Genomic DNA, 13,230 nt, shown 5'->3' with positions numbered 1-13,230 from the left:
AAGGGATATTGGGGAATATTGCCTGAGAGTAGCAAACCCCCTGCAGGGGGTCGTAAATGACATGTTCCTGGGCACTCCTACCTCATGTATAAGGTAATGAGGGGAGTGTCCCAGCAGGAAATAAAAAGGTGACATTCCCAATATCACATGGTCATACAAGGAGGCTCCATTTATTCAGTGGATTGTATGTCCAGCTTCCAACTCGTGCCTCAGAGGAAATACACTGACAACTTCAAAACTTGGTAAAGTAAGGGTTTTCTTTGTGTTTTTACTCCCTTTTATTTGATTTACTGTATTTGCAACTATGTGTCATCTTTGTAATATTATTTTTATATATATACATATGCACTGTTTCTTTTAAATATTAAATATCATTTAATACGTTAGTCCTTGTGCTCTAAACAAACTCATTGCCCATATGAATGCTTGTGCCTACCTGTATGAACTCTTCGTATGTGTGGAAAGGGAAAGTTGCCTATTTGTATGTTGGATAACTAGTACGGCTAGCAGGAAAGTGTTTTTGAATGTAGATTAACCCTTTGGCTGCTGGAGTGCTTGTTAGACTTGTAGGATCTTATCCTGAGTAACTACCATAGGAGAGAGTGTTTGATGTATTGTGTAGTGTGAGTTATTACCTGTTATAGAGGGCAGGGGAATAGTCACATTAGGTTTCTATCGCCTATTAATGATAGATGGTGGCAGCGAATGAACTTTGGGGGTGTTGGTGTGTTTTTGGGGTGTCTGATGTTGGTCTAACCTGTGTGTAAGGTGATTGAGAGACTGATTGTAACCCCTTGTAGCCAAACCCAAGAGTTAAGTGTGGTTGAGTGAGGCGGTTTTGTGACACCATACCTCCCAACTGTCCCTTTTTCAAAGGGACAGTCCCTCTTTTGACAGCTCAACCCGCAGTCCCTCATTTGTACTGGAAAGTCCCTATTTTCTCTGCACTGAACAGCCAGAAAAAGATACAAAGTTTCTAACTTAATTGGCTTTTGGCAGAGAGCCCAGAACAGCTAACGGGTGCAAATCAGATACTTTGTAACAATTTTGAGATAAGAAAATAAGTAATTGTAATATTTTCAAACTTTCATTACCTGCCAAATTTGGTAAAATGAACATGGTAATTAGGGGGTGTGGCCATAAAAATGGGCGTGGTCAAACATGTCCCTCTTTTTCCTTCCAAAATGTTGGGAGGTATGAAAAGACCAATTGAAAAGTTAGTTGGTTTAGGCCATTCTATAACATACTAAAAGTTAACTTAAAGGTGAAGCACCTCATTAAAGCTGCCCAGGGGTAATATAATAATAATAATAATAATATATAAGTGAGGGGCCCTTCCTTCCTGCACTGCCAGGGGCCACCGTTCTCTAATCCCTATGTTCCTTCCGGTGCAAGCGATGTTTGTTGCCATAGCGACCAGCCAGAGCAATACATCCGCTCACTGACTGACCATCCCATGACCACACAAACACCTCCCACTCTTTTCAATGGCTCTCGCTAGACAAACCATAGACGTCGAGGATCTGGACTAGAGCGTCTGTAGCTAGCTTGGGGCCGCTCTATCCTGAAAGTTCTCTCTGCGCGTGAGAGTAAGCGGCTCCTCCCTATGGTTATAAAACCGGCCGCGCAGAATTGTGGGAGATTAGCTGAGTTACTGGTGTCAGAGCAAATATGGCGGCGGTCGTGTTCTCCTTGAGACGTAGCGGGCCGGTGCTGAGGTTGTCGGGAGCCTTACAGGTCAGAGCTTGTGACGTGAGTGGGTGCAGTGACCCGGGGATGGGGGATTCGAGTTAGTTGTGTATTTTGTACGAGCTTGTGTCAGTGTGTAGCGCTGGGTCCCTTGTTGTGTAACGTCTGTCAGTCAGTGTGTGACTTCCTATTGTCAGTCTGTGGCTCCTCCCCCTGTCTGTGTCATTCCAGGGCCCCAATTATGTTCCTCTGCCCCATTATTATATTATTATTATTATTATTATTCTAATTCTTCTAGTGTCAGTGTCTGTATTGCAATGGTCCCTTGTGTCCCTGGGGCCCCAGCTAAGTGTCACTGTATTCTGGGCTCTTACCTGAGGCTGAGCCAGTGGTGAGCAACTGCAGGAGTCCAGGGAAATCACAAACACAATATCTTTCCTCTTAAAGGGCTGAATGAACCCCAGAAATCCCAGGGTGTCGGTGTAACTGTTGAAGGACTGGCAAATGTCAGAGGGGCTTCTGGCCGGTGCCATAGACTCTCGCTGTTTATTGGACTTGTGGCTGCTTGAAATGCCAGGGCCTATTTGAGATCCCAGCCCAGAGTAAATTCTCATAAATAAAGCGCATCCCCATGTTCTCCAGCTGCACCACTACAGGGGTCGTAATGAAGAACTCCGTGACCTTCACTATGGCCCCATGATAGGGTGTCACTTTAAAACAACAGGATTATACAATGGGTTCAGTCCAACGCTTCCACCTGTGTACAGGGCTCACTTTCCAACCGGGTCACACCAGCAGACCAACATATAATCACTCAAAATAGTATAGGATGGAGCACACAGTAGGCAGACTTTGTTGTAATAAATTATATTCGGACCACAACATGTTTCGGATCGACATGGATCCTTGAAAAAGGATCCATGTCGATCGGAAACATGTTGTGGTCCGAATATAATTTATTGAGGATCCATGTTGATCCAAAACATGTTGTGGTCCGAATATATGCCTACTGGGTACTCCATCCTATACTATTTTGAGTCACTTTAAAACAATGACCCTTGTCACTATGGACCCCCGTGCTGTGTGTAGTACAGTCCAACAGGAACACTCAAAACTACAAGTTATGTCAGAGGTGAAACTGTTCTGTGGGAGGGTAACAACAACCTGCCCATGAGCCCAGAGTCATCTGCAGTCGGGTAAAGGGCATCACCATTGGACCATGGAATGGGGGGGAAACTCACTGGAGGGGCTTTGCCAACACTACCAGCCTCAAGGATTTATGGTACAGTTTGGGGGAGGAGGAATAATATACTGTTACATAGTTTCGGCCCCTGGTTCCTGGCGAAACCTTAAAGAAACCTTAAATGGGTGGTTCACGTTTAACTTGACCTTTAGTATATTATAGAATGGCCAATTCTAAACAACTTTTCAATTGGTCTTCTTTATTTATTTTTCATAGTTTTTGAATGATTTGCCTACTTTTTTTTACAGTTTTTAAAAGGGACCCAATCTAAAAAACAAATGCTCTGTAACGCTATTGTTATTGCTACTTATTATTACTCCTCTCTCTATTCAGGCCTCTCCTATACATTTTTCCAGTCTCTTATTCAAATCAATGCATGGTTGCTAGGGGAATTTGGACCCTAGCAACCAGATGGCTTAAATTACAAACTGGAGAGCTGCTGAATAAAAAGCAAAATAAGTCAAAAACCACAAATAATAAAAAATGAAAACCAATTGCAAATTGTCTCAGAATAGCCCTCTCTACATCATACTAACAGTTAATTTAAAGGGGAACAACCCATTAAAGGTTATAGTGACATTCCTGATGATTCCATGTTTCCTGCTCTGTGGAACAAAAGGGGTTAAATACATATTAATATCCTTGGCTTTTGGAATAAGATGTTGGGCAGGCAGGTGCCCGGGTACTTTTGGCCCTAAAGTGTATGTGCTCTAGTGACTGAGATCAGCATGCAGAGGTGCAGCCTATGTGACTTGTGAGGCACCACAGCCAGAGGAGACCTCGGGGTTCTCTTTGACCCCCTCTAATGGGGTTGGTTAGTCTATGAAACCTGCACCTCTGCCCCATCCCAGAGGCCCATAGTCTGTGTATGGCAGATGTATTGTCACCTTCAGTCACACGCAGCCTCTGGCCAAACCCTCTTTCCTGCCTGTCATTTAGTGACGAGCTGCTGCTAATTAGCCTTGTGACTAAATCATTAGGTATGTCACTCTCCTGCATGTTATTTGCCTTTAATACTTTATCTCTGCATTTAATGGCGCTGTTTCCCAGGGCCTTTGTTGTCAGAAAAACCATAATACAAGATGTGCCTTTATTAATGGTAATTTAATAATAATAATCCGTTAAATAAAACAAAATATTCACCTTTAGGAAGATCACATGACTGCCGATATAGGTTTCAATATTTTTTATTGAAATGTTTTTAAAAATAGAACATACAGTCATAAATATGACATATCTTATTAATAACAGTAAAATGCCGATATGACTCCGCTGATCACAGCTTCCCTTAAAGCGCAGCATTTAGCAGACATGGCTGAGTTCTGCTGGTAATGTTAGAACATCTCACTGATCCCTAACAAGATCTAAATCATAGAATGGAATTAGCAGCCACTGCCACACTAGGAAAGGTTCTCTGCTGTGATTGGTGCCTGGGGGAGGTATGTAAGCAGGTGTGAACCAATGAGAACACATCTATTCTGCTCTTATTACCTACAATATCTTATCATATAAGGTTAATGTGATTGGTTGCTGGGTTTGGGTGCCTGAGGCCACAGAGGTGATGTGTCACAGCTGCAGCTAGATAGGAATCTGATAGGGACCTTAGATTGTAAGCTCACTGGGGCCAGGACTGATGGGAATGTGATCGGGACCTCAGATTGGAGGCTGAACTGGGCAGTAAGTGATAGGGACCTTAGATTGTAAGCTCACTGGGGCAGGGATTGATGGGAATGTGATAGGGACCTTAGATGGTAAGCTCACTGTGACAGGGACTGGTGGGAATGTTATACACCCACCCCTCATCTACAATGCTAAGGTGTCACTCTTCCTGCATTATGGGCAGTGTTCATTGGATCGATTAGAGTTTTTTTGTTTTAGTCCCTCCTTATCTCAAATAAAGGAAGGGGGGATATATTGCTGAACACATAGAGAGCAGAGCCTGCTGTACATGTAGTGATAATGTCCTGTAGGAGGTGCCCTATGACTTATATAAATCAGATTTCCTTAGTCTTATGCCTCTAACCATCCTCAAGGCTCTGTCCTGGGACCATTACTATTCTCCCTCTATACTTCCTCCCTTGGCAAATTAATAAATTCGTATGGTTTCCACTACCACCTCTATGCTGACGATACTCAGATCTATCTCTCATCTCCTGATCTCAACCCAGAACTCCTAACTTAACTCCTAATAGTGTGTCCACTATCTCTACCTGGATGTCACAACGCTACCTTAAATTAAACCTCTCTAAAACTGAAATGGTTCTCTTTCCTCCAACTAACACCAGTAACATCCCGGAAGTATCCATCATAGTTAACAATTCCACTATCACCCCCGGGCCCGGTGCCTTGGGGTTATCCTAGATTCTGCCCTGTCATTCACTCCTCATATCCAGTCACTTATTAAATCATGTCACTTCCACCTGAGGAACATCTCCAAAATTCCCTTCGCTTTAGATTGTAAGCTCTTTCTGCACAGGGCCTTCCTCACCTTTTGTACCGGTATTGATTGTGATGTATGTAACTCCATATGTTCTATGTATGTGACTTAGTTGTATAAACACATTTACTTTACAGTGCTACGCAATATGTTGGCGCTATATAAATACATGTTAATAATAACAATCTTATTTTCCAGGTTTCTCGTGGGGCACAGACAGCTGCCGCCCCCGCATCTCAGGCAGCCGCTCGCATCAAGAAATTTGCCATTTACAGATGGGACCCAGACAAGCCCGGTGACAAGCCCCGTATGCAGACGTATGAGGTTGACTTGAATACGTGAGTTGTACCTTGTGTTTGCTGCTAGTGGGGCTCATATATTCCTTAATATCTCTGTATAGTGTCAGTCTGTCAGCTCTCACTCCTGTCTCCCAGGTTCTACTACAGTCTTGTAAATTGATTTATACATAGTTGCATTTATGCTATTAAATAACCGTAACTATAATTGATCGATAAACATAGTTTTGTTTATGCTATTAAATGACCGTATTTGTAATATTGTACCACTAGGGGTCTGCCTCTGAAAATGCACTCATGTTACAATAGCTCCTCTGTCTTGTGTACTTTTAGGTAATAAACCATTATAACTGTTCCATGATAAACCCATATGTGATTAATCATTCCATTTAAATGTGAAGATATATCCCTAAAATATCTTTAACCCCATCTATATACACACAATATGAGGATTGTGTATACAAATCTAATGATACACAAAATCTGCATCCCTAAATACAGATAAAAGATATTAACCCCATAATCTCAATTATTATAATACGAACAAATCACTTATATATATACACATACATACATATATACAATAACACTTTTTCAAATTTTTGCAAAATCCTGGTGTTGCTGGTCTTTCTTTCTATATTATATATTTCCTTACCGTGCAAAAAGAGAAAGTACAGAGAAGAGAGACTAAGCTGATAAAGGGAGTGGAAGGGATCAGTTATGGGGAAAGACAAGTTGGGATTGGTTACACTGGAGATAGTGCTGATCCATAAGGCCCTTGGCTATCAGTTGTTCTATGAATGGGTTGAATTGTACTGACCCTGATCTCTCCCCGTAGGTGTGGCCCCATGGTGTTGGACGCGCTGATTAAGATAAAGAATGAGGTGGACCCCACACTGACATTTCGTAGATCTTGCAGAGAAGGTGAGAGGTTTATATTCCAGTTCTGCTGAAGCTTTGGGTCCCTTTTTTCACTACATTCAACTCATTGGGTTTGATCCTTGCAGGTATATGTGGCTCCTGCGCCATGAACATTAACGGGGGCAACACCCTGGCCTGCACCGTGAGAATAGACACCAACCTGAGCAAAGTCTCCAAAATCTACCCCCTCCCTCACATGTATGTTGTAAAGGATCTTGTGCCTGTAAGTGCTGCCTATTCCTCTCATTTATATATCATATTACAGAGCTCTGATTCTTTGCTCCTGGGCTGCTCTTTCCCATGGTCCTCCCCCGGTACTTACCCAGGTACAGAGCTCTGATTCTCTGTACTTCCTGCTCCTGGGCTGTTCTCTTTCCCATGGTCAGACAGGAACCTCCCCCTGGGTAAGTGAATCCAATCTCCCCAGTACTTACCCAGGTACAGAGCTCTGATTCTCTCTACTTCCTGCTTGTGGGCTGCTCTCCTACCCAGGAGTAGGTTCCTGCATGACCCTGGGTAGGGGACTTCCTGCCCTTGGGAGAGAGAGACACACTCCCTACCTACCTGTACCTGTCAGGAGCCACTCACCTCAAACTGTTTTTTTTTGTTCTTGTGGAAGGACCTGAGTAACTTCTATGCGCAGTACAAGTCGATAGAGCCGTACCTGAAGAAGAAGGATGAGTCTCAGCAGGGGAAGGAGCAGTACTTACAGTCCATAGAGGACCGGGATAAGCTGGTGAGTGTTGGGGGGGTTTCCCCACCCCCTTGGATCTGAGCAGGGGCCCCACTATTCAGCAGCCAATGGAAAGCTCACATTAACTTTAGCAATTGCCACATAATACTGTCAGAGACAAGGGCCCATAGAGGCTGCTGGGATTGGTGGATATGTAACTGGCAATATATACAGCACTGCAGCCTGGGAGGGCCGTGATAGGATAATATAGAAGCGAGAGAGAAGTAGGAGGAGCTGAAGTGCAAGGATATTGGGTCATTATTCAGATCTCTGAGTGATTGGTTCAACTGCGCTGCTGCCAACCATTAACCCTTTGTTTCCCCTGTGTGCAGGACGGGCTGTACGAGTGCATTCTGTGTGCTTGTTGCAGTACCAGCTGCCCCAGTTACTGGTGGAACGCAGATAAATATTTGGGCCCCGCGGTGCTTATGCAGGTAAGTGTCTCTCTGGACATGGGTATTTACTAGGGAGTAATGTTTACGTTTTAAAGGGGAGCTGCACCCAAATTTAATTGTTCAAGGAAGCGATATTTCTGCTGTAGGTTTGTTAATCAGTTGCTTCTGCTACATTGATTCAGGAGTCAGAAGGAGCAGTGCAGAGAATAGCTAATTAGTGCAGAAGCCCCCCCGGTGCACACAGTATGGAGATTTATCATGGGTCGCTGGCCCCCGGGTGTTTGTGTTTCAGGCATACAGATGGATGATTGACTCCAGGGATGATTTCACAGAGGAGCGACTCTCCAAACTACAGGACCCCTTCTCCCTGTACCGCTGCCACACCATCATGAACTGCACCCGCACCTGCCCCAAGGTAACTGCCATTGTGGCTAGTGACGTTATCTGATAACATTACATGGGGCCCTCCTGCTGCTGAGGGATGCTGGGAAATAGTTTAAGGCTTTGCTTATTTGTTCCCTTTGTGCTGTTCCTTTAAGGGCCTGAACCCGGGCAAAGCTATCGCTGAGATAAAGAAGATGATGGCGATGTACAAGGAGAGAGCGGTGTCTGCATAACGTTGTCATGTGACTGGCAGCCGCAGTGTGATTCGCTTCTACTCTACCTCTGTCCTGCAGCAACATGGCAACTCCAGCACTTTCTCTAACCCGTGTGTTCTGCCCATCAGCTGCCAGAGACCAGAGGGAATGAGTGCCGCCTTGTGATGTACATTAAATAGTTAATTGTGGTCTTTAACCCTCCATGTGCCTCTCTCTTAAACTGCGGGTGTTGCACTTTAATCAGGACTGTGTAGCGGGTGCAACAGTGGCATCACTCAGGGGCCACACAATTTTGTGCTACTTGAAAGCAAGAGGTGTATAGTAGTGACTCAGGGATAATGTGTATAATAAGGTGAGACAATGTGGGAGGGACTTGGCAGTGTAACAGGTGGGCGTGTCTCAGACTCCCAGCACCCTTGGACTATTAGAGGGAATTGCATGTAGGCAGCAGGGAGTCAAATGGGGCTTATTAGCTACATGTCTCGCTACACATGACGAGGCTCCGAGCTCTAACACTTGTGACTGTATCAGGTCCTGAGCAACCTGCTCAGCTGCTTGTGCCCCTTTCCTGCTGATGGAATCTCCTTGCACCTGAGGCTGCTGATAACAGAAAATCAAATCATACTTACAGAGATTTTCTTTTCCTGGACTGGAACATGGCAGTGGGCAACTATGGGTTAATCCCCCCTGCTGTGCAGATTGGCAGGAATTACCTAATAAAAGTTTTGCTTCCGCCCCCGCCGCCATCTTTGATCTACTGGAGTCTCCCCCAATAGGGTGGGAAGCTATGCCCACTGCCACGTTCCAGTCCAGGAAAAGAAAATCTCTGTAAGTATGATTTGATTTTCTGTTTTCCTGTTCCTTTCACATGGCAGTGGGCAACTATGGGATGTACAAAATTTTCCACACATAGTTTAGGGAGGGTGTTTATTTATTAGATATAGCAGACTGCAATACTGCTGTACCAAAGTAAGTATTTTTGTTGGCAAATACATCAAATTTATAGTGTTTTACAAAAGTATGCATTGAGGACCAAGTGGCTGCTTTGCAGATATCTTCTGATGATGTCCCGGCTTGGAATGCCCAGGATGCTGCCATAGCCCTTGTAGAGTGTGCTTTAATAGATTTAGGTACTGTACTGGACTTGAGGCTGTAAGCTAGATAAATGCACTGTTTTATCCAGTTCGCAATTGTTGATTTGGATGGTCTCATTCCCGTCTTGGCGCCATTGGCAAGGATCAGTAAGGAATCTGATTTTCTTATTTCTTTCACTTTGTCCAGGTAGGCTAAGAGACATCTTCAGACGTCTAAAGTATGCCATATGTTTTCTTGTTCTGTCTGTGGATTTTGGTATAGCGAAGGTAATATAATATCCTGTGAGGTATGGAATTCTGAAACTACCTTGGGTAAGAAATTGTCGGATGTTTGCAGTATTATTCTTCTAGAATATTAATTTTTCCTTGAGAAATAGAGAGGGCATGGAGTTCGCTGACTCTTCTTGCTGATGTTATTGCAAGTAAAAAACAAGTTTTTAGAGTCATATTTTTTTATCGATGCTTGTTCAATAGGCTCGAATGGTTCTTTTGTGAGGCAGTCAAGAACCAAATTCAAGTCCCATGGGGGAACTTGTGATCTAACTTTAGGTTGAAGTCTTCTCAGTCCCTGAAAGAACCTTTTAACTAGAGGTCTTGAGGCCCATTGTATTTTTGAGAAATTGGAAATTGCTGAAATTTGGCCTTTTAGTGTGGAATTGCTGAGTCCCAGAGTTACTCCACTTTGTATAAAGTCTATAACCTGTGTTTCGGTTATTTTTGATATTTCTATATTGGCATCTGGAAGCCATTCCAAGAATTTTTCCCATATTGCAAAGTATTTTTGTATTGTAGAAGGTTTTCTTGCTGACATGAGCGTGTTAATCGCATCACTAGAAAGACCTGATGCTTCTAAATTTAGCCTTTCAAGAGCCAGGCCTTCAATTTCAGATTTTTTGGATTTGGATAATGTTGTTCCCCTCTTGATAGTATGTCCGGCCATTCTGGGAGACTGATCGGGGGGCATGAGGACATTTGAAGGACCTGCGAAAACCAAGGTCTCCTTGGCCACCAAGGTCCCACCATCACCACTTCCGTTTTCTCGTGTTTGATTTTCTGTAGGACTCTTGGTATGGTCAGGAATGGAGGGAATATGTAGGCTCTCTTGAATTTCCATTGTATGGAGAAAGCGTCCACTGCCCAGGCTCCATGGTCCAGGTCACATATGAGGGAAGCTTCGCATTCTTCTTGGTTGCCATTAGGTCTATAGAAAGGGGACCCCATTTGTCCTGTATCATCTGGAAAGCTTTGGGGTGTAGTTCCCATTCTCCTGCTGGTGGAAGAGTTCGACTCAGTTTGTCCGCTAGTATATTGAGTTCCCGGTATGTGTTCTGCTCTCAGTTCTTTCAGGTGTATTTCCGCCCATTCGAAAATATGTATGGTCAGATTCAATAATTTCTCTGATTTTGTTCCTCCCTGTTTGTTCAGGTATCTGACCGCTGTTGAATTGTCTGATTTTATCAGAACTTCCTTGTACATCACTTGTTTTTGAAATTTTATCAGGCTCAGTTGTATAGCTTTCAGTTCCCTCCAATTGGAAGAGTAGTTTGATTCCTGGGTCGACCATATCCCTCTGATATTCTGGGTACTCATGTGGGCACCCCAGCCTTGTCTGCTGGCATCTGTTGTGATGATGGTCCAGTTCCTTTGATGGAGATCTATTGGGACTCTTATAGAATTTGTCATTGTCCACCAGGATAGGGATGATATTGTCTTCTCTGATAAATATATTAGTTGTTTTGGGTGACTGTAGTCGTGATCCCATTTTGTCAAGAATTCGAATTGGAGAGGTCTGGAGTGTATTCTCTCCCATTTTACACAATCCACTGTCGCTCCCATCTGTCCTAGTACTTGCTGGCAAGATCTGGCCGAGACAGGATTTTGCTGTGTGAGGTTGTGAACACTTTGTTGAATGTTCATGATCTTTAGAGTTGGGAGGCTGATATTGAATGTTGTTGTGTTTATTACTGTCCCTAGAAATTCCAGAGTTTGAGCTGGTGATGGGTGACTTTTCTCCCAATTGATGATCCAACCTAGATTCTGTAAGTATTCTGTAACTATTTTCACATGTTGTCTCAGCAGTCTTTCTGATGGTGCTTTTATCAGTATATCGTCTAAGTATGAGAAAATCTGTATTTTCATTATTCTCAGGTTTGCTACCACTGGGGCAAGAACCTTTGTGAATATTCTTGGCGCTGTCGACAGACCGAAGGGTAATGCTCTGAATTGAAAGTGTTGATTCAATATGTGGAATCTCAGAAACTTTCTGTGTTCTGGCCATACTGGGATGTGTAGGTAAGCATCCTTGAGGTCTATTTTCGCTAGCCAGTCCCCTTGGTTTAAGCATTGTGTAATGGATCTGATCGTCTCCATCCTGAAAGTCTGTACATTGAGGTGTGTGTTTAGTTGTTTCAGGTTGAGAATAACTCTCGATTCTCCATTCGGTTTCTTTTTCTGGAACAGATGAGAATATACCCCTTTGTACTGTTGAGACTTGGGAACTTTCGATATGAATCTTTTCTCTTGGAGTCCTGAAATGATCTCCTGTAGTTCTGGTGTCCCTTTTTTGGATCTTAACTTGTCTGATGTTGTGAAGGATTCTTTTGGGTTTGAAGTGAATTCTAGTCGGTATCCTCTGGATATAATATCCAGGGCCCAGTTGTCTTTGATTTCTCGAGCCCACACTGCTCTGTGAGATGAAAGCCTTCCTCCTATCTTGAGCCGAGGGGCTCCCGCACCTTCAGGGCCTTTTCTCGGTTTTTTGTTCAACTCTTTTGCGAAAAGGTTGATCCCTATGTCTCCATTGCCTTGAGAAAGCTTTTCCTGGTTTGTATTGTTTGGCGTCTCTGTAAGAGGTTCCAACTTTTGAATTCTGAAAGTTTGGAACTTTCCTTTCTCTGCGATCTTGTGGAAGGAAAGAAGATTTGCCAGCAGAAGCTTTTGAAATAATGGAGTCTAGTTCTTTTCCAAATAAAAGATTTCCTACATATGGAAGGGAGCATAGGTTGTGCTTCGATTGGGCATCTGCGTTCCAATGGCGAAGCCATAATCCTCTTCTGGCTACTACAGATGATGCCATTGTTCTGCCCGTTAACTTAACCGTGTCCATTGAAGCTTCTGCCACAAATTCATTTGCTAGCTTGATGTCTTGGAGCATTTCATTAAGCTTTCCTCTATCCTCTCCTCTTTTAACTGCTTCTTGTAACTCGTTCAGCCATACTTTATTTGCTCTGGATACTGTTGTAATTGCCACTGCCGTTTTGCAGGTTGCCCCTGCTGCTGTGTATGCTCTTTTAAGTGCTACATCTTGTCTTCTTTCCATTGGGTCTCTGAGAGAAACCCCCTCATCGACCGGGAGGGTTGTTCTTCTTGCTACCCTTGTTATGGCTGCGTCCACTTTTGGTGGGAAGTCCCATCTCTTGGTAAGATCTGTGGGAAAAGGGAACATTCTCTTAAACCTTCTAGAAGTGGAAAGCCTCTTGTCTGGTGTTTCCCATTCTTCATTGACCGCTTTACTGATGATGTCATGTATAGGGAATAGATGGTTCTTTTTTTCCCTAGCTTTAAACATCTTGTCTGTTTTTTGTGGTGAGGCTGTTTTGTCTTCCAAATCAAGAGATTTTCGAACAGCTTTAATAAGTGGCTCAATCGTTTCAAGATTAAAATCTGAACTTTCCTGTTCTGATTGGTCTAAATGAATTTCACCCTCTGTATCTGAGTCATGGAGTTCCTCAGTAACTCCTAGGCTTAAACTTGGGCTGGTTCTGCCTCTTTGCTGAGGAGAGGAAGGTGTTCCTTTGATATCTTGTAATACTTTTTGGGTGAC

At 43.5% G+C, this 13,230-nt stretch overlaps 1 protein-coding gene across 2 annotated transcripts; it reads left to right on the top strand.

The window, feature by feature from the left end:
• Positions 1 to 1,503: 1,503 nt before the first annotated feature.
• Positions 1,504 to 8,509, top strand: sdhb.S (succinate dehydrogenase complex subunit B, iron sulfur (Ip) S homeolog). 2 transcript variants are annotated; one of them, XM_018226801.2, is made up of 8 exons: positions 1,504 to 1,752; positions 5,568 to 5,707; positions 6,504 to 6,589; positions 6,673 to 6,809; positions 7,206 to 7,322; positions 7,652 to 7,753; positions 8,007 to 8,129; positions 8,254 to 8,509. In XM_018226801.2, exons 1-8 carry the CDS (start codon positions 1,672 to 1,674, stop codon positions 8,329 to 8,331), a joined length of 864 nt encoding a protein of 287 aa, XP_018082290.1. In that variant the 5' UTR covers positions 1,504 to 1,671; the 3' UTR covers positions 8,332 to 8,509.
• Positions 8,510 to 13,230: the final 4,721 nt, after the last annotated feature.

The sequence above is a fragment of the Xenopus laevis genome, chromosome 7S, assembly GCF_017654675.1.
Source record: "Xenopus laevis strain J_2021 chromosome 7S, Xenopus_laevis_v10.1, whole genome shotgun sequence".
NCBI classification, from domain to species: domain Eukaryota; kingdom Metazoa; phylum Chordata; class Amphibia; order Anura; family Pipidae; genus Xenopus; species Xenopus laevis.
Note: the sequence above shows the minus strand (reverse complement) of the source record. Positions and strands in the feature narration are given on the sequence as shown.

Bases quoted from the DNA above. Each gene is read 5' to 3' on its own strand.
- sdhb.S (XM_018226801.2), top strand. From the start codon at position 1,672: ATGGCGGCGGTCGTGTTCTCCTTGAGACGTAGCGGGCCGGTGCTGAGG. The intron at 1,753-5,567 runs GTGAGTGGGTGC...CTTATTTTCCAG, and splicing joins TACAGGTCAGAGCTTGTGAC to GTTTCTCGTGGGGCACAGAC. The intron at 7,323-7,651 runs GTGAGTGTTGGG...CCCTGTGTGCAG, and splicing joins TAGAGGACCGGGATAAGCTG to GACGGGCTGTACGAGTGCAT.